The sequence below is a fragment of the Nycticebus coucang genome, chromosome 2 (assembly GCF_027406575.1).
Source record: "Nycticebus coucang isolate mNycCou1 chromosome 2, mNycCou1.pri, whole genome shotgun sequence".
Taxonomy (NCBI): domain Eukaryota; kingdom Metazoa; phylum Chordata; class Mammalia; order Primates; family Lorisidae; genus Nycticebus; species Nycticebus coucang.
Window position 1 is genome coordinate 117765478 of NC_069781.1, and position 24064 is coordinate 117789541.

The 24064-nt window shown below is 51.9% G+C and overlaps 1 protein-coding gene and 1 non-coding gene across 4 annotated transcripts in view; one reads left to right on the top strand and one right to left on the bottom strand.

Moving 5' to 3' along the window:
- The window catches only part of STK11 (serine/threonine kinase 11), a 27972-nt gene extending 4611 nt beyond the window's left edge, over nt 1–23361 (bottom strand). Inside the window, exons 1-9 of one of the 3 annotated variants that reach the window (XR_008378108.1) lie at nt 22709–23361; nt 5264–5347; nt 4254–4343; nt 3601–3733; nt 3391–3527; nt 2786–2913; nt 2219–2276; nt 731–924; nt 64–285 (exon numbers count right to left, since the gene is read on the bottom strand). Coding sequence is in view for 2 of the 3 variants with exons in the window: in XM_053581431.1 (XP_053437406.1) it covers nt 146–285; nt 731–924; nt 2219–2276; nt 2786–2913; nt 3391–3527; nt 3601–3733; nt 4254–4343; nt 5264–5347; nt 22709–22998 (1254 nt within the window). In the remaining variant the exon portion in view is untranslated. Of the gene's footprint in view, nt 1–62; nt 286–730; nt 925–2218; nt 2277–2785; nt 2914–3390; nt 3528–3600; nt 3734–4253; nt 4344–5263; nt 5348–22708 lie in introns of those variants that run through there. The other 2 variants (XM_053581431.1, XM_053581427.1) reach the window with 2 other exon arrangements.
- On the top strand, nt 17879–17961 carry LOC128580291 (small nucleolar RNA MBII-202). The gene has a single exon (XR_008378591.1). It is a non-coding gene; the product is annotated as a small nucleolar RNA MBII-202 (small nucleolar RNA).
- Nucleotides 23362–24064: the final 703 nt, after the last annotated feature.

Genomic DNA, 24064 nt, shown 5'->3' on the forward strand with positions numbered 1-24064 from the left:
CAAGCATCCACCTGCACACACACAGCCAGGCAAAGTTTTATGACAGAACCTGCGAGAACCGACCTGGGACAGAACAAACAAAACCAGGAGCTGAGGGGAGGGGCTGAGCTGCCTGAGGAAGGGATGGGCAGCGGGGTGGGCGCCACTACACTAAGGCCTGGCGCTCCTCCTCAGGCACTGTGGCAGCGACGGCCGCCTGGGCTTCCTCTCCAGAAAGGTCTGAGCACTGGCTCCTCTGGGTGCCCGGCTCCTCTCTAAGCCCTGCCTCAGACGCCTCCTCGCCACCTGGGGAAGCAAGGCGGGGGCAGTTAGGGCCACAGGCAGCATCAAGGGAGGCAGGTAGGGAGGGCCACTGGACCCTCCCTCAGGTTGGCATCTGGAGGGTCACCCCTGTACCCCAATTCTTAACAGCCCAGGAAAAAACAGTAAGAAGCCCCTATCTTCCTCCCCACCCCAGACACTCTGACTTTCTCTTACTGGAACCTGGGCAGGGAAAGGTGGTGAGAGGTGCTGGTTGGGGTGCTCTGGGGCTGGATGCCTGAAGACCCCTCACTTGGGTGGCCTAAACTTAGCAGAGACTTTGGGGAGTGAGATCTGTCATCAAGAACAGATCTGATGGCTGCCCACAGGCAAGTGCTCTGCTCTGGTAGGACATCAGGGCTGAGTGAGTATGGTGGGATAGGCAGGGGCTTCATGCAGCCCACAGCTGTAGCGGCCCTTGCCAACTCACCGGGCACTGTAAAATCCTGAGTATAGATGATGTCATCGTCAATGTCAAAGAGGTCCTCATCCTCGTCCTCAGCACTACCATGCAGGTCTTCCAGGTATGGCACCACCGTCATGCTACGCCACCGGTCCTTGGTGTCTGGGCTGGGTGGGATGGGCACTGGCGCCTCAGCTGGTGGGTGCTTCTTCCGAAACCAGCTGCAAAAGCCCAGAAGTGGTGATGCCCCTCAGGCATGGGGGGGCTGTCTGTGTTGACCTTGGTAGGCAGGGCCCAGCTCCTAAGTGACCATGGGCCCTGCCATGTGCACAGGACCTGATAACCGTACCACACAGCTGTGCCTATGCTTTGGAGGCCTGTATGCTCCATAAATGATTCTCCCATCCCTATCCCAGTCTGCCACAGTTCTCCCCAGAATAGACAGGCCACCAACATGGTGAGCCAGAGGCCTTACTACTCAGCTCACCCATGCAGAAACCACTGGCTGTCATGGCAGCAAGCCATGAAGGCAGCCCCTTCCTGGAGGGTAGCCTTCAAGTTGCCCAGGTCTATATTGCTCTGACATATCAGCTGTCAGAAGGGGCTGAGACCCGCTGTATGGTGGCCCCATACTGCTTTCCCCAATAGCCCTGACATAGCCAGCATGATCCCTAGGCCTACTCAGCCTGGCCCACTGCCTAGCTAGGGGTCAGTGAGGGCAAAGAGGAGGGGCTTTGGTGGCTACAACCCCGCCTAGAGAACTGCCAGGGGATGGCCACTTTGCTTCCTGGGCCCCTTTGCTGTGATGGCTGCCTTGGATCAGGTAGGCCAGATACAGGAGCAATGCTGCCCTGGGGCTCTGAGCTGTGGTAGGGAGGCAGCACCCTGGGCACACACTGCTACCAGGAAGGCCCAGGAGGAAGGGAATTAGTGAGGCCCATATAAGAGGGTGGCCATCAGGCGACGCCTGTGGCTCAGTCAGTAGGGCGCTGGCCCCATATACCGAGGGTGGTGGGTTCAAACCTGGCCCCGGCCAAACTGCAACCAAAAAATAGCTGGGCGTTGTGGCGGGCGCCTGTAGTCCCAGCTACTCAGGAGGCTGAGGCAAGAGAATCGCTTAAGCCCAGGAGTTGGAGGTTGCTGTGAGCTGTGTGAGGCCACGGCACTCTACCAAGGGCCATAAAGTGAGACTCTGTCTCTACAAAAAAAAAAAAAAAAAAAAAAGAGGGTGGCCATCTCTCCTTGGTGTGTCCCTACACTCTGGGCTCAGCTCAGAAGGGCACTGTCCACAGACCCCATTCTGCCCCATAGCCATGCACCTGGTCAGGGACCAGAAAGGAACTGGGGATGGCATATCTTGGCTCACCGCGCCCACCTGGCATCCCCATTAAACCCCTGTTCTGGCATCTACTCAACCCAGATGTCTACCTGGCTGGCCTCACAGGGCCCCAGAGTCAATGGGACAAGCAAGGCAGGCCCCCTGCCGTCACGTGCCCATGGCGTCAGACTGCTCACCTGTGCTGCCGGATCTGCCGTATGGAGAACCTCTTCGTGGGCTCATACTCAAGCATCCCTGGGGAGAGATCAGCAGGACCTATTTAGCGCTGACACACAGCCCCCAAAGCCCTACCACCAACTACCCCCATCTGCCTACCTGCCCACGAGGCCCCACTCCCCTCCCCTGCCCAAGATGACAAGTGGGTGCCCAGGTATGTGTCAACCTGCCAAGCCTGCATGTGTCCCACATACTAGGTGGCCACATACGGAGCTCAAGAGGCATCCTATGTGCCTCAGCTACTTCCAGGCAAGGGCAGGCACAGACACCAGGCATAGCCCAAGCAGGCACAGATGAGGCATGAACAGCAGCTGCGTACAGAGGGCAGGTAACTAGTGCCACCTGCTGCCCACCAAAGAAACAGCAGGCAGAGGTCTGCCAGACCCTGCCCAGGTCCCCTGAGGGTATACAAGGTATACAAAGGACCCCAAAGCAGGCAGCAGAACGCAAAGGAACCAACAAACTAGGCCTTCCTGGGTTAGGAGGGCTGGCCACCATCCATGCCCCACTGGGGTCTAGGCCCTCACCTTTCAGCAGGTCAGAGAGGGGGGGACCACAGTCGCCTGGGATGGCATAGCTCCCCTTCCCGATGTTCTCAAACAATTTGTAGATGTTGTCGCCTTCAAATGGATACAGGCCCGTGGTGATGTTGTAGCTTCATTTCCAGGGGAAGGAGGAGAGGTGTATCAGGGGTTGTGGCACCCACGAAGCCTCGGTTTGGGCCTCAGGGACGGAGCCCCAGACATGGCCATCATAGAAAAACTCTGTGTGTGGGCTCCCACAGAGGAGTTACTTCATGCTAGTAGAGGCAGGAACTCACCCCAAGGGTAGAATGGGGGGCGGGGGGAAGTGTCGCCTGAATTCACCCAGGAAAGAGGCTCGAGGCTGTCTTCGCTACTCTGTAGATGTCCTAACACCTGAGTGACCATGCCCTTAAAAAGGGTAAATCATCTGGGATATGTGACTTATATCCCATCCTATGGCTGCCTCCAGGGAGAGCTGGGCAAGGGGAGGTTCTGGACTCCTGGCCAAACCCTGTGCCCAGTGGGGCTTACATGGCCTAGAGAAACAGATCGTGAATGCTGTGGATGCTGACACACCCTGGGTTGTGGCTGAGGTTCAGGGCACTTACAGTGTGACCCCTGCCGACCAGATGTCCACCTTGAAGCCTGAGAAGGTGTCTAGACCGTTGGCAATCTCGGGTGGCTGAAATGCCGGGGAGCCCTGGCTGGTCCGGCAGGTGTCATCCACAGCGAATGGGTGCAGAGCCTGCACAATATCATGCAGCAGTCACAGGGTGCCCAGGACCGCCACCCCCTACCCTGTGGGCAGTAGCACCTACCTCAGCCACACCCAGGTCAGATATCTTGAGAGTGCCACTGGTGGTAAGCAGCAGGTTGCCTGGCTTAATGTCCTTGTGCACAATACCCTGGCTATGCAGGTACTCCAGGCCATCAATGAGCTGGCAGAAGTACCTGTGGGGATGTGGACGTGACCTCAGGCCCACACCTTTTAGCTGCTGGTCTGGCCCTGGGTTGCCCCAAACCTCAAAGCTGTCCCTCCTAAGGACTCCTGAGGTAACAACTTCTATAATTCAAGAGCCTCAAATAGACAAGAAAGGTCCACCTAGGCCCCATAGGGTCAGGGTTGCTCAGAGACCCCAGGCTCACCTATTGCTCTTGCTTCCCCCTTCTATCCACAGGCTAACTGCACCCCAAATTGTTGCTAGACCACAGAGCCCCTTCCTGCCCCCTAGCCTTACAGCAATGAAGGGTCAGGCTCCGCTGCCACCAGACCAGGGCCGCCCCTGGGAGGTCCATCAGGCCATAGGAGCTATCAGGGTTTACTGGGGAGGAATCTTTGTCCCAAGCAGTAGGGGCCACAGCAAGTGGCTCTGAAGCAGCTTAGCAATGGACACTACAAACTAGGGCCCCCAAAACTCTCCTTCAAAAACACTTGAGCTTTCATCTGAACATGGGCCACCCCAGAACTTACCCATGGGCCTGGCACACAGGGAAGCGCTTCTCGGGCACACTGTCCAGCATCTCCTGCATGCCGCACACGCAGTACTCCATCACCATATACGTGAGGTGCTAAGGAAACTACCCACTTGCCTGCAGGCCTGTCACGGGGAGCCTGGCTTTCAGTGGCTAAGTTGGTGAAACAAGCCCAAGAATACCAGGGAGGAGGGCTTGGGATAGCATGGGCTGCACAATGAGGCCGCTCAGGTCCATCATGCCTATGCTTGTAGCATTCTACATCGCCCATGGGCGTATGCATGTCCCAAAACCCCAGCACTAATGCCAGGGACACAGCTTTCCAGCTGCACAACTGTTGTAATCACCCATTTCTTTTCTTTCTTTCTTTTTTTTTTTTTTAAAAGACAGAGTCTCAACTTCATTGCCCTTGATAGAGTGCCGTGATGTCACAGCTCACACCAACCTCCAACTCCTGGGTTTAGGCGATTCTCTTCCCTCAGCCTTCCAAGTAGCTGGGACTACAGGCACCCGCCACAATACCTGCTATTTTTTTGGTAGTATGGTGAGTGGGGGCTGGGTTCGAACTCACCTATGGGGCCGGCACCCTACCCACTGAGCCACAGGCACTACCCATCACCTATTTCTTTTCTTTTTTTCTTTTTTGGAGACAGTTTCACTTGGTCACTCTTGGTAGAGTGCTGTGGCATCTGAGTTCACAGCAACTTCAAACTCTGGGGTTCAAGTGATTCTCTTGCCTCAGCCTCTCAGATAGCTGGGATTACACATGTCTGCATACAGTACCCGGCTATTTTTTAGAGATGGGGTCTTGCTCTTGCTCAGTTTGGTCTTGAACTCGTGAGCTCAGGCAATCCACCTACCTTGGCCTCCCAAGTGTTGAGATTATAGGCATGAGCCACCACGCCCAGAGTAATCACCCATTTCTGAGGAACTAAGGGGATGGCCGCTGCCCCTGTGCTCCACAGAGGCCCTGAAGCCAGGGCCACTCAGCAGACACAGGAAGGATATATTTTCTGCTTCTCCTCATTGTATAACACATCCACCAGTTGGATAACGTTTTTGTGCCGTAGCCTCCTCAGTAGTTGAATTTCCCTGGAAAAGAGAGGACAGTGGTGTCAGCAGATACCCACCCCCATGTCAGTGACAATGGCCCCAGGCCTTGGCCTCCACACCAGGGATGCCCCCAGGACACAGGACTCCCCATCTCCCCATCCATCCAGAACCCCTGCTCCCTCCACTGGGAAAGAAGCGATCAGTTCACAGTCCCTAGGCTGGGGCCAGTGTGTTAGTAGCCATGAGGAGAACTAGGAAGGGTGTCAAACAGCACGGTACCCTCTGAGTGGGCAGTTCTGCCAGGCAAGCAGCACCTTCCTTCTGCCTGTGGCCCAGGAGGGCTTTGCAGAGGAACAACACAATCTGGATACTCTTAATGGTTTTTTTTTTTTTTTTTTTTTTTTTTGAGACAAAGTCTCGCTATGTCACCCTCAGTAGAGTGCCATGGCATCCCAGCTCACAGCAACCTCAAACTCTTGGATTTAAGTGATTCTCTTGCCTCAGCCTCCCAAGTAGCTAGGACTACAGGCGCCTGCCACAACGCCCAGCTATTTTTTGTTACAGTTTTCATTGTTGTTTAGCTGGCCTGGGGTGAGTTCAAACCCGCCAGCCTTGGTATATGTGGCTGACGCCGTAACCACTGTGCTATGGGAACTGAGCCCACTTCATGGTCTTTAATTGAAGAACCGTTTCCTGTGGCTCAGTGGGTAGGGTGCCAGCCCCATATACTGAGGGCTGCGGGTTCAAACGCAGCCCCGGACAAACTGCAACAAAAAAATAGCCGGGCATTGTGGCGGGCGCCTGTAGTCCCAGCTACTCGGGGGGGCTGAGGCAACAGAATTGCCTAAGTCCAGGAGTTGGAGGTTGCTGTGAGCTGGGATGCCACAGTATTCTACCAAGGGCGATAAAGTGAGACTCTGTCTCTACAAAAAAAAAAAAAAAAGCACCATTTCTTTTCTTTTCTTTTTGAGACAGGGTCTCACTTTGTTGCCCTCAGTAGAGTGCCGTAGCACCACAATTCACAGCAACCTCAAACTCTTGGCTTAAGCGATTCTTTTGTTTCAGCCTCCCTAGTAGGTGGGACTACAGGTGCCCACCACAATGTCCAGATATTTTTTTGTTGTTGTTTAGCAGGCCTGGATCAGGTTTGAACCCACCAGCCCTGGAGCACGTGGCTGGTGCCCTAACCACTGAGCTATGGGTGCCACCCGAAGAACAGTTTCTTTATAATGACGAGACCACTGCAATGACAGTGCAGGTGGAGTACCTACTGTGTGTGTACAGGAGCTGGGACCCCTAGATGGGTCCCCCACACAGCTCAGTAAGGCGGTAGAACCCCCACCTACACATCTCCCCAAGATCCCTCCTGCCTGACTTCCTCTATAGGCCCTGCTCCCAGGGCACCTGGGAGAGCTGCAGAGAGCTGGAGGGATAGCCTATAGGAAAGGATATGGGAGAAAGAAAAGCACCTGCCACCTATGACAAGGGTCAGCGTCCAAGACCCAGCAGGCCACACGGTACTGCCCACATTGCAGCCAGCTGCCTTGACAAAGATACTTCATTTCTTTAAACAAAATGATCAGCAGTAGGTGGACATAGAAAACATCCAGCTATTCCTCCAAAGGTTAAATACAAACTTTTCCTGTATCCAGCAATTCTACTCCCAGGCACACACGCAAGAGAAGGAAAGTATGATAATACACAAATCTGTATATGGATGTTCACAGCAGCACCATTTACAACAGTCAAAGGTGGAAACAACCCAAGTGCCCATGGACAGATGAACATACGCTATATCCACACATTGGACTATCGCTCAGCTATGAAAAGGAATGAGGCTCTACCACAGGCCACAATACAAAGGGACCTCGAAATTGTGCTCAGCGAGAGAAGTCAGACACAAAAGGACACACAGTGTGTGACTCCATTTACACAAAATGTCCAGAATACGCAGATCCATTGAAACAGGGCATGGATTCATGGTTGTCAAAGGCTGGAGAATAACTACTGATGGGGATAGGTTTTCCCTTTGGGGTGATGGAATGTTTTGGATTAGATAGAGGTGGTGGTTGAGTAACAGTGTGAATTGCTACTGAACTGTGGGCTGTAAACGGGTGAGTTGTACAGTATGTGTATTACATCTCAATAAAAAAAAATTTTTTTTTGAGACAGAGCCTCAAGCTGTCACCCTGGGTAGAGTGCTGTGGCATCACAGCTCACAGCAACCTCCAACTCCTGGGCTCAAGCGATTCTCCTGCCTCAGCCTCCCAAGTAGCTGGGACTACAGGCACCAGCCACAACACCTGGCTATTTCTTGGTTGCAGCCGTCATTGTTGTTTGGCGGGCTGGGCTGGATTTGAACCCACCAGCTCAGGTGTATGTGGCTGGGGCCTTAGCCGCTTGAGCCACAGGTGCGGAGCCAATAAAAAAAAATTTTTTTAAGAGACAGGATCTTGGGCAGTGCCTGTGGTTCAGTCGGCAAGGCGCCAGCCCCATATACTGAGGATGGTGGGTTCAAACCCGGCCCCGGCCAAACTGCAACAACAACAAAAAATAGAGGGGCGTTGTGGCGGGCACCTGTAGTCCCAGCTACTCCAGAGGCTGTGGCAAGAGAAATCGTTTAAGCCCAGGAGTTGGAGATTGCTGTTGGAGATTGTGAGCTGTGTGATGCCACGGCACTCTACCGAGGGCCATAAAGTGAAACTGTCTCTACCAAAAAAAAAAAAAAAAGAGAGAGACAGGATCTTGCTCTGTCACCTAGGCTGGAATGCAGTAGCATCATGATAGTTCACTACAACCTTAGACTCCTGGGCTCAAGTGATCCTCCCACTTCAGCTTCCTGAGTAGCTGAGACTATAGGCACATGCCACTGCACCCAGCTAATTTTTTGTAGAGACAGGGTCTTGCTAAGTTGCCCAGGCTAGTCTTGAACTTCTGGCTTTAAGCAATGCTCTAAAATTGGCCTCCCAAAGTGCTGGGTGTGAGCCACTGTGCCCTGATTTTTTTTTTAATCTTCAACAGAAAAAAAGGTGAGCAAGGAAGGGAGGGTCACTCAGCCTGTCCCAGCCTCACTCTGAAGCCCAGGCTCCAGGAGAAGGCTGCCTCTTCCAGGAAGGTGCATCTGTCCACTACCCCCGGCATGTGCATCCTACAGCCCCAACACAGCTCAAATGCTCAGTGCAACCTCAGAAGGAAGAGTAGAGAGGTGAGTGATAGAAAGGACCCAGAAGGACATGCCCTCTACAAGAGGTGCCAGGGAGAAGCACCCGTAAGAGGCGCTTTGGATCCTGGCTGTGTTCTTGCCCGCCCCCCACTGGGTGCACCTGGGTTGCTGGGGACAGTCTTGTACTTCCACTATCTATGGCTGTACAGTGGTACCAATTCCCAGCAGGGCTGGATGAGCTTTTCATAGGGCTGGCCGGAGCATATCACAGCACGGCAGGCACCTAGGCCACAAGGGCTTGAGGGCCAGGCTGGATATGGCATGGCTCCCCGGGGTCTAGGGCTCCCTCCTGGTGCAAAGGCTGCTCGGAAGACCATAGAGTGGGCTGGTTGGCTCCACTGGCTCAACCCTAGTCTACCCTCTACCCTCCAGGGTTTCCTGTGACCCTAAGGGTTACCAAGGAGGATCTTGAGCCCATCCACTACAGCTTTGAGCCCTGGAGGGCAGGATGTGCTTCTGCTTTCACTTCACAGAGTAGATGGTAGTAGATGCTGTGCCTTCAGACTGGGACAGACCTTAAGCCTGGGACACAGTTGCCTGGTCTCAGATGTCCTGTGCCCACCACCTCAGGGACACCCAGGCCACGGGAGGCAGACACATGAGGCTATTAGTCTGACCATCTACATCACGAAGATGCATCTGGTTCTGCAGCATGAGCCTATAGTTGGGCAGCAAGGATGACCCCTGCTCTTCATCTCTCATATCCCCAGCTTTCCAACATTCCCCTCCTCAGTAAGGACCCTCGGGGTCTACCCTGCCTGTCTCCCAAGAACCCGTGCCAAAGGCAGGCCAATCCACACCCATCTCCAGCTTCATGAACCACCCTAGCCACATGGGGGAACAGTAAGGCCAACCCAGGGCTCCCTACCTGTAGCCTCCCCAGAAATTGGGAGGGAAAAAAGCTGACCTCAACTCCCTTGGGGTGCACAGGAGGCTGCACCTCCATCCTGGAACCTCCCTGCGCTGGCCTTGGGCTCCAGGGCTCAGCAAGCACCACCTGCCAACACTGTATCTGTTCTACCAAGACACAAAAAGAATCCCTGCCTGTGCCTTCACTGTTCATGTTGGAGCCACGTTCAGGGCCACATGGCCAGAGTCCCCTAAGCGCAGAGCCTCCCCTTAAGGGGTATACCATACAGATTCCCAGGCCCTGAATTTAAAACAGCCCCTGAAGAAGGAGCCCTGAGAAATGCCATTGATGTACTCCCCAGATACACCCAAGGGAACAGGCAGTGGGCCTATGGGCCACAAAACCCACAACCACCCCCTGTTCAGGTCTTAGGAGGCTGCACAAACTTAAAGCCTTACACGCTGGTGGGTGGGAGGTGAGTGAGGGACCACAAATTACTTATCAAGTACAATGTATACCATTCAGGTAATGGGGACACTAAAAGTCACCTCTGTAACAAAAAACCACTTGTACCCCTAAATCTAATGAAATAAAACCCCCAATACTTCGGTAGCACCTGTGGCTCAGTGAGTAGGGTGCCGGCCCCATATACCAAGGGTGGCAAGTTTGAACCAGGCCCCGGCCAGACTGCAACAACAAAAAAATTGCCAGATATTGTGGCGGGCGCCTATAGTCCCCGCTTCTAGGGAGGCTGAGGCAAGAGAATTGCCTAAGCCCAAAAGCTGGAGGTTGCTGTGAGCTATGACTCTACAGCACTCTACCCAAGACGACAAAGTGAGACTCTCTCAAAAAAAAAAAAAAAAAAAAAAATCCAAAAATTAAAAAAAACCCACACAGTGAGTAGAATGGGAAAAAGGAGGGTCTGGTGCCCTGGGAGTTTATTCCGGTGTCTAGTAAACAGGATAGAAGTTCGTTTATTTTCCAAGTAATTAACTCAGGTTCTCCCTCAGGGCACTCCAGACACTGAGGCCAGATTGTTCTTAGTAAAGAGCCATCCAGGGCACTACAGCGTACTGAGCAGCATCCCTGTCTCCAGCCACTCCATGCCAGGAGCACCCTCCAGTGTGACTACCACAGAGGTCTCCAGACATCACCCAGTCACCCCTGCTGCCTTTCATGGAGCCTCAGTGGCCCCGGTCCCACCAGTGGCTGACTTATTGGATGGTGTCTTCAGATACTCTCTGGGCCAGACCCTGGCCACTGACCTGTCCAACAGTCACATTCAGTGCCATGGCTCTGACACTCCAGTCTCTGAGAGTTTTACCCACCTGTAGGACCATTGCTACCACTCCATCCCTGGAATCACTTGATGTCCCCCTCCATCCCCTCTATAAGCTCAGCCCAACAAACACTTGGAGCATCTCAGCAGCCCAGCTCTTACTCACAGGTCCTAAGCACCCTCTGCTCCTGACTTGACCCCAGCCTCAGGCTTCCAGTTGATAGGCACTCACCCCAGCACCCATAAGCCACTGCCACCTATCTGCTCTGCTTCCCCAGGTGCTGGAGAAAAAGAAGAGACACCCCAGCAAAGCAGGTGAGGGCTTCTCTGTCCTCCCCTTCAGAGCTTCAGCTTTTTGTAAACCCAGGATGTTATTCAATTCACCCCCTCCTCAGCACCAGGTCAGGTTTCTTAGGTGCAGAGCTAGCTCCCCTCAGATGCTCCGGTACACAGCAGGCTCCTCTCAAGTGTAGGTGAAGAGCCAGCTCCTCTCAGAGACCATTCTCCAACACTAATTCTCCAAATTAACACTAAGCTCATAGCTGGGCCAGTGACTGGGGCTCAGAGACAGAGGTGTGTGGGCACCGGCTCTGGAGAACTGTACCAGGGGCAGCTTCAATGCCTGCAAAGGAGCAAGTGAGCCAGCCCCTTGAGCAACCCCACAGGAAGAAGCTGTCCACTTGGTACATGCACTCAGTTACCCCCAGTGGGTTTCTGGGACACCACATGGACAGCAGACTCCCAACTCTTACAAGGGCCTGTTTCTGAGGACTCCAAATGAGGCTGGACACAGCCAGCATAGAACAGCACCACTGCAATTACATTCCTCAATATAAACTGCGGCTTCACAAGATCAGAGTCCCCAACATATCCATGCCAACCTTCCACTCCCAGGCAATGCAGGGAGCTCCTAGCTCTGGAAATGTCCTCCAAACTTCTATTTCAAGACAACTGCAAGGCTCAGAGCCTGTGCTCAAGTGGTTAAGGTGCCAGCCACATACACCTGAGCTGGCGGGTTCGAATCCAGCCCGGGCCTGCCAAACAACGACGGCTGCAACCAAAAAATAGCCAGACGTTGTGGTGGGCACCTATAGTCCCAGCAACTTGGGAGGCGGAGGCAGGAGAATCTCTTGAGACCAGGAGTTAGAGGTTGCAGTGAGCTGTGATGCCACAGCACCCTATCCAGGGCGACAGCCTGAGGCTCTGTCTCAAAAAAAAAAAAAAAAAAAAAAAAAAAAGAGAAGTCACTTCAAGACAACCGCAATACTTTCAATGGCATTAAAATGTCTGTTAACACAATGCACCACCACCACCACCACCCCCGGGGTTGGGGAGCAGAGTGGACAGCTTGTCAGAGCCTCAGGTGTCTTTGACGCAGACCACAAGCGAAATTGTGGCAGCTTAAAAATCGAGAGCAGGCACAGGGACCCCCACTAGAAGCCATGGGGCCCTGGTAAGCTCACCCCAAAGTTCTCACAGGCCTCAGCTCTGTATTCACAGGCCCTGAGATAACATGGAGCCTGAACACATCTCCTAGGACCAGAGCACCTCCCTCTGCCTGCTGCCATTGAGTAAAAACCATCACCAATGTTCTTTCTCTTTCAGAGAAGTTAACAACTAAGAATTCCACTCAAAGGCAGACCACAGTCCTCTTTCCTCTGCAAATCAACAGCTTAACGCTCTCACTCTAAGATCAATAAACCATCGTCTTAAAAAAAAAAAGGCCTGACACCCACAGCACAGTTCACAGCGCCAGCCAGGTACACCGAGGCTGGCGGGTTCAAACCCAGCCCAGGCCAGCTAAACAACAATTACAACTACAGCAACAACAACAACAAATGGTTGAGTGTTGTGGTGGGTGCCTGTAGTCCCAGCTACTTGGGAGGCTGAGACAAGAGAATCACTTAAGCCCAGGAGTTTGAGGCTGCTGTGAGCTATGATGCCACCGTACTCTACCTAGGGTGACATAGTGAGACTGTCTCAAAGAAAGGTCTGCACTTGTAACTAGGCGAGTCCACTCTGGCTGTGTCTGATTGTTCATTGGTTTAATTAAATAGGATCAAAGCACCCTGTATAAACATACAATTCACATTATAACAAGAAAGGAATGGATACAATGTCAAATTCTAAAAGCCAGAAATCTTATATAGCAAAAGGGTAAGATTATCTGTACAAAAGTGACCAGAGGAAGTGTCTGAAGATGTAGGTTGTAAAATCACACCTTTAATATGATCTGAACCATGTAAAACAGAATGCACAGGTAGGGGGAGATGCCCTGCAATATCTGATTGGAGCCGCCTCTCAGGGATGCTGTGGGGGTTTGTAGCATCTTCTCTGTATTTTCTTTCCTTTTTTTTTTTTTTTTTTTGCAGTTTTTGGCCAGGACTGGGCTTGAACCCGCCACCTTCGTATATGGGGCTGACGTCCTACTTCTTTGAGCCACAGGTGCCGCCCTCTTCTCTGTATTTTCAATGTTACATATATTACATCTCTAGCCAGAAAAAAATAAGAAAACCAATATTTATTTATTTTTTTTTAGAGACAGAGTCTCACTTTCTCACCCTCTGTAGAGTGCCATAGCGTCACAGCTCACAGCAACCTCCAACTCCTGGGCTTAGGCGATTCTGTTGCCTCAGCCTCCAGAGTAGCTGGGACTACAGTTGCCTGCCACAACGCCCAGCTATTTTGCAGTTTGGCCGGGGCCGGATTCGAACCTGCCACCCTTGGTATATGGGGCCAGCGCCCTACTCACTGAGCCACAGGCACCGCCCCAGAAACCAATATTTAAAGAAGGAAAACCTAGGTCCCCAGCAAGGACACAGGAAGTGCTTCTGAGCAGAGAGGAAGCAGTACCTTCCAGGTCCACCAGCACATGGGGACCACAGTAGGGGCCCTGCTGGGTGCTCTTCTCAGGGGCCTGCCATGGGGGAGGGGGACTGTGTCAGCCACATGGGTTGAGTTGACTTGCTGATTAACCCGAAGAGGAACATAGGAAGGCGAGTTATAAAAGCCATTCGAGCTTACAGAGGAACAGAAAGCAGCCACCGCAGTTGCTCAGAAACAAAATACTTAAGACAGGCACAGTGGCTCATGCCTATAATCCTAGCACTCTGGGAGGTTGAGGCAGGTGGATTGCCTTAGCTCACAGATTCAAGACCAGCCTGAGCAAGAGTGAGACCTCGTCTCTAAAAATAGCCAGGCATTGTGGCAGACACCTATAGTCCCAGTTACTTGGGAGGCTGAGGCAAGAAAATCGCTTAAACTCACAAGGATGAGGTTGCTGTGAGCTATGATGCCACAGCACTCTACCGAGGGTGATAAAGTGAGATTCTGTCTCAAAAAAAAAAAAAAAAAGAAAGAAAAGAAAAGAAACAAAACACTCAGCTGGGCCCAGTGCCTCATGCCCATAATCCTACCACTCTGGGAGGCTGAGGCGGGTGGATCACCTAAACTCAGGAGTTCAAGATCAGCCTGAGCTTGTCTACTAAAAATAGAAAAATTAGCTGAGTGTTGTGGCGGCCACCTATAGTCCCAGCTATTTGGGAGGCTGAGGCCAGGGAATCACCTGAGCCCAAGAGTTTGAGGTTGCTATTAGCTATGATGCCATTGCACTCTACCCAGGGCAACAGGGTGAGACTGTCTCAAAATAAATAAATAAATAAATAAAAATAAATAAAAGGGGGCGGTGCCTATGGCTCAAAGGAGTAGGGTGCCGGCCCAATATACCAGAGGTGGCGGGTTCAAACCCAGCTCCAGCCAAAAACTGCAAAAAACTAATAATAACAATAATAAAAGGCCAGGCATCGTGGAGCACACCTGTAATCTTAGCATTCTGGGAGGCTGAAGAGTATGGATTGCCTGAGCTCAGAAATTTAAGACCAGCCAGAGCTAGAGCCAGACCCTGTCTCTAAAAATAGCCCTACATGAGGACGGAGCCTGTGGCTCACAGGAGTAGGACACCAGCCCCATATGCCAGAGGTGGCAGGTTCAAACCCAGCCCCGGCCAAAAACTGCACAAAATAATTAAATAAAAAAAAATAGCCCTACCCATAGCTCAGTGGGTAGGATGCCAACCACATATACCAAGGCTGGCCAGTATGCATCCGGCCCAGGCCAGCTAAAATCAACAACGACAACAACAAAATAAATAAATAAAGATAGCCAAGCATTGTGGCAGGTGCCTATAGTCCCAGCTACTCAAAAGGCTAAGACAAGAGGATGTCTTGAGCCCAGGAGTTTAAGGTTGCTGTGAGCTATGATGTCACAGCACTCTACTGAGAGCAACTCTGTCTCAAAAAAATAAAAATTTCAGAAAAAAAATTAACAAAACACTCAGGAGGGCGGGATCTAACTACACAAGGAGTTTTGGGACAACCACCCCCATGACCCTCTACTCAGGAAGGAATCACCAGCAGAGAGGTCTCTGGGGTAGCCAGGGGTGGTCCAGGAGACACCAACAAGAACCCCATGCCCTTCTCTCTGATGCTTGTGAAATAAAGCAAGTGCTCTCCAAGGAATCCAAAGGGGTTGAAGCAAGAGGAAGGTGTCTGAAAAAGTACAGTTCAACACAAATACTTGCACACACATAACAACATGATTCATCCTCATCCAAAGGTAGAAACAGCCCAGGTGCCCATCAACAGGTGAGTGGATTGATACAACCTGGCCCAACCACACACTGAAATATTATTCAGCCATGAAAAGGAAAGAGGCTCTAACACAGGCTACAACATGTACAAACCTTAAGGATTTGTGGGTAATCCCATGTGGATGATGAGAATGTTCTGGAATTAGACAGAGGTGATGGTTGCACAACTCTGTCAATGTACCATTATATCAATGCTAAATGACATTGAAGTGTCCCTTTTTTTGGAGACAGAGTCTCACTCTATTCCCCAGAATACAGTGCCAGAGCATCAGTCTAACTTACAGCAACCTCAAACCCCTGGGCTCAAAGGATACTTCTGCCTCAGCCTCCTGAGGCACCACAGGTGCTTGCCATCATGCCCAGCTAATTTTTCTATTTTTAGTAGAGACAGGATCTCTTCTTCCTCTTAGGGTAGTCTCTGAACTCAGCTCAATTGATCCTCCCTCCCTGGCCTCCCAAAGTGCTAGAATTACAGGTGTGAGGCCACCTTGCCCAGACTGAAGTGTACATTTTAAAAGCATGAACTTTATGACACGTGAATTATATGTCAATAAAGTTGTTAAAAAACATCAAGTTTGGTTTGGGAAACATGGTGGATATGGATATAGGCAGCTTCATTATGATTGCCTGACATGAGGGACAGCTGGTGCCCCAGACTTCTGGGTGAAGAATTAGTGTTCCACACTTGCCCTGGCCTGGCACATGCACCAAAAGCCCATTGTGCACTCAGCGTAGCTGACTCCCCAGCCCAGACATTCAAGCTATTGACCTGTTGCCCTCCAGCCCCAGCTGCCACCTCATATCACAATCACCCTTCCTCTGCCAAGGGACAGGCACACATGAGATACACAGAGTGGCAGCCACACACAATCAGCCTGCTGTGGCCAGGAAGGGAGACAAACCCTGAATGCTTCACTGGCTGCCTCTAGTGGCAACAGCCTGAGCCTCCCAGTGGAATGCTTCCCAAACACAGGGCTGGAAGCTCATAAAGGCTGCTGGGGACTTTTTATTTATTTAGAGAATGTAAGCCAACAAAGTCCAGGGCTCTGATTCTCAACTCACTAAAATCCAAACCATTTACCACCTAGATCCCCAATATTCTCCAATGTAAAGGTGGTGTCTAGCCTCAGTCCCCACACTTTACAAAGATGCTGTCCACCTTCCAATGGAATTTCAGGAGAGACATCTGACATCTCCCAAGGGTCCAAAGGCTGCTACACAGCCAGGGAGGCTCTAGCTACATAAAGGCACAGGTGCAAGGTGTTCCTGGCCCAACACAGCAGTTCTGGGAGTAGTTGGGAGGGCCAATCGCACTGGACACATTATCTTATATTACTTCCCATCACTTCCCAAGATGGCTGGGTGCACACCCATTAGAAATGGCACATAGCCTGTAGTCCCAGCTGCTTGGGAGGCTGAGGCAAGAGAATCGCGTAAGCCCAAGAGTTAGAGGTTGCTGTGAGCCGTGTGAGCCACGGCACTTTACCCGAGGGCAGTATAGTGAGACTCTGTCTCTACAAAAAAAAAAAAAAGAAATGGCACATAATACAGGGAAAGATGCATCCTTCGCCCCACAGAGAAAAGGCTGCACAGTGACCCTATGCTATGGTGGCCGTGGGCCAAGCACTCTGGGTTGGTGAGGACCAAACCCAAGGATCACTGGCCATCTCCACACCAGCTTATTAGACACACACATGCTCCCTGGGACCCAGAACTCCAATATCTGGTGATGTACCCTTCAGCATGCACATAAACTAACTTCCTGAAACAGCAAATACTTGGGCAACCCCATCATGCCACTAGCATGGAGCAGGCTGAACAAACCATTGCCAAGCTTCCGCAGAGCAAAGGCCTCAAGAAGCACTTCACGGATGGGGACAATCCTTGGGTAAAAAAACCTTGGTTTGGGAGGCTGAGGCAAGAGAATCGCTTAAGCCCAAGAGTTGGAGGTCGCTGTGAGCCGTGACGCCACAGCACTCTACTAAGGGCAACATAGTAAGAATCTGTCTCAAAAAAAAAAAAAAAAACGTTGGCTCAGGCTGCAAGGAAGAGGTCAGAAAACCATAGCCCAAAGCTGGGCCACAACGTGATTTTGTCCAACCATTAACACACAGTGATTTTTACATATCTAAACATTTGGGGTGTGGGGACACAAAAGAACAATATTTTGTGAGAGGTAACAATGACATAAAATTGAAATTTCAGTATCCATGTATGAAGTACCATGGGGCTGTAGCCATGCCATCCATGGTGACTCTGGCTGCCGCTGCACTATGACAGCAGGACGGAGAAGTTATGTACACTGAAAACCTTGATGTATCTACTATTTGTCGATTATTTGTTGGTAAAAGGGGGGAAATATACATGTCATTTTGTCTATACTTACACAAAACCACAAAACCTGTCAGAAGCCATGGCACCAGACAACCTACTGCTCCCAGAGAGCAGAGCATGGGGGACATGCCACAGGCCACCCTTTCCAGCCTTCACTTGTGCCACAGTGAGCATCTACTGCCAACTGGAAAAATAAGCAGATACAACTTAATCCTTTTAAACAATCCTTTGGAGACTTTTATAATTCATTAAGAAGTAAAGGTACTTTGATGGAAGTACCTTTGAACCCTTTTCCATCTGAAAACTGATGACCAAAAAAGTGCTCAGAATAGGAAAAGAAAACAACAAAAAGACTCAAAGGAAATATGGTAAGATGCTACAGTGTGAAGATTACCAGCCATGTTTTTCTTCTTGATGCTCTTTGGTACTTTCCTGTTTCTCTCTTTTTTTTTTTTCTTTTGAGATAGAGTCTCACTACGTCACCGTTCATAGATTGCCATTGGTGTCACAGCTCACAGCAACCTTAAACTCTTGGGCTTAAGCAATTCTCTTGCCTCAGGCTCCTACGTTGCTGGGACTAAAGGCACCCGCCACAATGCCGGGCTATTTTTTTGTTACAGTTGTCACTGTTGTTTAGCTGGCCCCAACCGGGTTTGAACCCGCCAACCTTGGTATATGTGGCTGGTGCCGTAACCACTGTGCGACAGGCGCCAAGCCAGTACTTTCTTATTTTCATAATAAAAATTTTTCTTTAGCTGGGCACACTGCTAAATCATGATTTTGCAGAACCTTTGGTTTTGGACAGTTTTTTTTTTTTCTTTTTTTTTTGGATTTGGGATAGATTACATAGGAGTATGGAGTATGCAGTAATTAAAAATACAAACTAGTGCTTTGTCTTAGTAGTTTTAAGAAATTAAAGCAGGGCGGCACCTATGGCTCAGTGAGTAGGGTGCTGGCCCTATATATCGAGGGTGGCAGGTTCAAACCCGGCCCCAGCCAAACTACAACCAAAAAACAGCCAGGCCTTGTGGCAGGTGCCTATAGTCCCAGCTACTCGGGAGGCTGAGGCAAGAGAATCACCTAAGCCCAAGAGCTGGAGGTTGCCGTAAGCTGTGATGCCACAGCACACTATGAGGGCAACAAAGTGAAACTCTGTCTCTGGGTGGCGCTGTAGCTCAAAGGAGTAGGGTGCCAGTCCCATATGCTGGAGGTAGTGGGTTCAAGCCCAGTCCCGGCTAAAAACTGCAAAAAAAAAAAAAAAAAAAAAAAACAAATAAAAATAAATCTGCCCTACAAAATTTGTTTGGCTTAAACATCAGTGCCACAACAATTTGTTTCTTGTTCATGTAAGATTTCAATAAAACTCAAACATCTATTCAAAAAAAATTTCTTTCATTTTTTTTGGGGTTTGAGACAGAGTCTCACTTTGTCACCCCAGGTAGAGTGCCCTGGAGTCATGGCTCACAGCAACCTCTTAGGCCAGCGGTTCTCAACCTGTGGGGCGTGACCTCTTTTAACTGTATTAAAGGGTGGCAGCATTAGGAAGGTTGAGAACCACTGTCTTAAGTTCAAGCAATTCACTTGCCTCAGCCTCCTGAGTAGCTGGGACTACAAGCGCCTGCCACAACACCTGGCTATTTTTAGAGATGAGGTCTTACTCTTGCTCAGGCTGATCTCGAACCTGTGAGCTCAGGCAATCTTCCCTCCTCGGCCTTCCAGAGTGCTAGGATTACAGGCATGAGCCACTGCACTCAGCTGAGAATTTGTCATTTTTTACCAGCAAGAAGGTAATACGGCATACTTCCCTGCAGCCTTCCTGGAAGGAGCAAGAGAGGATGAGACGCTGTACACTGGCTCAGGGTATCCCCAACCACCCCCTCCTACCCCCAGCAAAAGCCCATATCATGTTCTTGGAAGAACGTTTTCCACATGAGCTGGAGGGCCAGACTCAACTATGAGAGAGACAATTTGAATTGAGTTTATTAAGCTTCTCACAGACAAAGGAGCCTTCTTCCCCATAGCCAGCTGGTAGTGAGGCTGGCCAGGGAGTAGACATTCTTCTTTTTGAGAGCTGGGCAGGCACAGGCCACACTCACACCCCCTTGGGCTCCATCAGGACTAGGGACAGCCAACAGCCCCAAGCAGGCAGGTCCACCTGGCAGCACCCACTGGGGCCTGTGAAGGAGGAATGGTGGCTTCCTAGTAACAGCTACAAACTCGTAGGTCCCAAGACAGGGACAGGACAACACAGGGACATCCCTTCACTCCAAGGAGGGTCTTGCCCAAGGCAAAGCCCTTGCACATCAGGGCTGACAGGTAAAATTCTATGCTAACTTCGAGCCAGAGTCTGTGGCTGATTTCAAGACTGAGTCACAAGTCTTGGGTGGCCACGGTGTCCAGCCTAATCCAGGTTCCACCAACCATTCTGCCTCCCTGGCCTGTTTCCCCTCTTGTTCTGCCAAATAGGGGTGAAACTGGGTTCCTTGCAGCCACTGGGCCTATCTCTACCAACATCTAGTGCTCATAGGAAGGAACACCAGGGACCTCCATTGACCATCCAGGAAACCAGAAGGCTCAGACACTTGCCAACCGGGTATTGTGCCAATAATAAAGTCCTACAGTGAAGCATTCTCCCACTGATCTTGCACATGCATTTGTCAAAACTCATACGCACGTTCTGAACAGCTGCTTCATCATGTACACATGCCCCAGCCCGCCATATACTAGGCCCCTGGGTCCCTTCGTCAACACATCTGCTGCAATGCTACAGGCCCCCAAGTGCCCGGGTACCACTACTAGATCTGCAGATATTCTGAAGGTCCTCAACTCTGTTGCCACAAGCTCATACCCCTGGATGGATTTATCCCTGAATACAACCAGAGGACAAGGTTCCACAGGTTCCACTCAGGTACCAGGAGCATACAGCCACCAGGAATTAGGTATTGGAAGGGCAAATCCCTCAGGGAGTGGCAGTACACGGACTGGGTGCAGTAAGTGGCAGTAAGGGGCCCAATCTGGCCGTGCACCCAAGGCCTCCCAGCTAGCCCCCCAGGTGCCTCAGATGTGTCTCACCAGCACCAGAACACAACAGGCCCAAAGCCAACATCATCTTGGCAGCTGAGCCAGGAAGGAAAAGAGAACAACAAACACTTCCCAGCCAGTGGTAAGGGCCAAGGACCTAGGAGAACCCAGGAGGACTTGGGAGTTGAGGTTGGCCATGTTACCAGCCAAGTGGTGAGGGGTCTATCCAGCTCTTTCACAGATGGCATCCAGGAGAAGGCCCCTCTCAACCCTCAGAGCCCATATAGAAGTCAAAAACTGGCAGCCCATGGGTCACATGCACCCTCAAGTGCTGGAACTCAGAAATTAGCATCTAAGCCTGGATTCCTTATACCTAGAAATGAGGTCATCACTGGCCTCTTGGAGGGCACCAGCCAATCCCCCCCTTCACTACCACCATGGTGCCCATAGGACCAGCCCTTGCCCTACCCACCCAATCCCTACCTCATGGACAGGCCAAGATGCCTGGCCACACCTTCTACAAGTGTCCAGACTGGGCACTAAGACTTTCTTTTTTTTTTTTTGAGACAGAGTTTATGTCGCCCTCGGTAGAGTGGCGTGGCGTCACAGCTCACAGCAACCTCAAACTCTTGGGCTTAAGCGATTCACTTGCCTCAGCCTCCCAAGTGGCTGGGACTACAGGCGCCCGCCACAATGCCCAGCTATTTTTTTGTTGTAGTTATCATTGTTGTTTAGCTGGCCCAGGCCAGGTTTGAACCCGCCACCCTCAGTGTATGTAGCCGTTGTAGTAACCACTGGGCTATGAGTGCCCAGCCCCGCCTATTTTTTATTTTTTGGTTGTCATTGTTAAGGCCTGGGCTGAATTTGAACCTGCCATCTCTGGTGTATGTGACTAGCTCCCTAGCTGCTGAGCTACAGGCACCGAGCCTGAGCACTAAGACTTTAAAAAGCCTTATGGGAAACACCTCAACCTTCCCAATTGGTCCCATTTTAAACCCAACCATTCCAGCCCCCCATGTGATAACTTTGGAGCCTGTATCACTCTGGTTTTGCCCCAAATACTAGTTAAACTGAGCAAGAGCCTGCCAGGCCTCTGGGAATGAGGAAGGTAAGAGCTGACACAGGCAGCAGCCTCTCCCAGGACCTCCTCCCAAGGTCATGTCCATCCTTACAGGGTGTCCCCAACAGTCCCAGGTCTAGCCTGGGAGATAAGGTCCTTCCTTGGAAAACGGAGGTGAAGTCTCAAAAGTTAAGAGCACTGAGAGAATCAGGAGCCTTGGAAGGGCGAGTACAGAGCATCTGGTACCGATAAGGAAGGGGCACCCCTAGCTGTCCTTGGGAGGAGCTTCTCAGCCATAGATCTGGACATGTCTGGGATGCACCTAAACAAGTATGTTGAAAAAGTAAGGCAGAAAGCAGCACAGAAAGCAGATTCCCCCTTTAGGGAAGGGCTCCAGCACCAAAGCCAGGGATATTTCCAGTGCCACAACCCAACCCAGACCAGCGAGAAAGGGCTGTGTTTGCCTCTTGCTGACTGATAAGCTGGTGCAAACAATTATTTTTGGCAACTGCAGAGTTCCCCTCCAACAAGATCAACAAATCATATTCTGCCTGGCCCTGGTAACAGCCACACACTGCACAGAAAACCTGCTGGCGGCAGAGCACAAACTCTCAAGGCCCTAACACACACAAGCAGGTTCATCTAAGCACCTATATTCTCTGGACAGCAGGAAGGGACAAGTTGACAGAGGAGCGGGTGCACCCCGTTTCCAGGGGGTGCTACTACCAAAAAATTTTACCCAGGGTCTAAGAGCCCAAACACCCACCCACCACTGCAGCAACTGACCCTGACTTGGTGAAAGTCTTCATGCAGGTTTCCAACCACACTTCCCTTGGCACAGAGGATGGGGGACTGGCCCATCAGCTCCATTTTATAAAAGGAAGGAAGGGAGGAGAGGAGGAAGGAACAAACAGGAGAAAGGAAGGGAAGTGAGGAGGAAGGAAGAGCCAACAATTGGCGCCCCACCCCAGAATGCCCCACTTACTTCTTCACATTCGCCTCCCCGTTCGGGATCCTACGCAACTTCTTCTTCTTGAGGATCTTGACCGCCCTTCGGCACAGCGTCTCTGAGTCCAGCACCTCTTTCACCTTGCCGTAGGAGCCTTCCCCCAAAAGGTCCCCCATCAAGTACTTGCCGATGAGCTTGGCCCGCTTGCGGCGAGGCTGGTAGATGACCTCCGTGGAGTCTATGCGGTGGATGAACGTGTCCATGCCCACCGAAATCAGCTCGCCCTCCGAGAACACGCCCAGCTGCTGCGGGTCCACCACATCCATCCTGCACGCAGAGCCTTGGCGTCCCTCTGGCGAGCCCGTACTCTCCTGGGGGCGAACAGTTCTTCCTTGTGTCCCAACTTCCCTTTTCCAAAACTTTAAAAAGAAAAAAGAAAGAAAGAAAGAAAGAAAAAGCAACGAAAACTACCAAAAGGGAAAAATCTTTCTTTGAACAGAAACGATTGTACTAAACGTCAGTTCGGGCTGCGAGGCCGGTGCAGGGCCTGCTGCGCCCGCAGGCGCCAGGCGTCCGGGAGAGTGGCTCTAATGCGAGTTAGGGAGCAACCCGGGCTCAGGGCTTAGGGTCAGCTCGTCCACAGGGGCCCTCGAGAGGCCGACCGGGGCTCTTTGGTGCTAGGTCATCCTCTGGGGACCTCAGACCCGCGGACAAGCACAGAGACGGCCAAACAAAGTCTTCTCTGGGCCGTCCATCCCACCGGCCCGTGGCGCACGCCGAGAGATCCGTGCTGCTCGCTATGGCCCTGGACCCCCACACCCGAGAAAACAAACTTTGCTAGGAGGTCCTCCGGCGACTCCCCTGCGCTCCAGCCGCCCGTCCCAGACGCTAGAACTCAGCCGCCGCCGCCGCCGGGGCCGCCAATCCGGACCACTGTGGGGCAGCGCCCTCTTGCCTGCCGTGGGGGGTCTCGAGGGGCTGGGGGCTTCTCGGGCGCGCCCCCGCCACAGCCAACAGCTCAACTCAGGTCCGGCCGCTTTGGGCGCCCACGAGAGTTCGAGCCGCGCGGCCTCCTCTGGCCCTGAGGCGCGGGACGCCCCCAAACCGTCCGGCGAGCCCCCGCCCCACGAACGTCCACCTGGCTCGGTCCCCGCCCCGAGCGCCCTCAGCACCCGAGCCGCAGGCCGACGGGGGCTCCGCGGAGCTCTAGAAGGCCGAGGCGGCACAGGCCGCAGGTTCCGAGCTGGGGGTATCCCGAAGCTGCCGAAGCCCGGGCGGCGCGTCCCCCTCGCCGCGGCCGCCGCGCGTGTGGAATAGGCGGAGCGGCGAGGGGGGCCCAGTCCATCCAAAGCTGCGGCAACAGCCGTCGGCACCCGCCTTCCCGACGCCCCC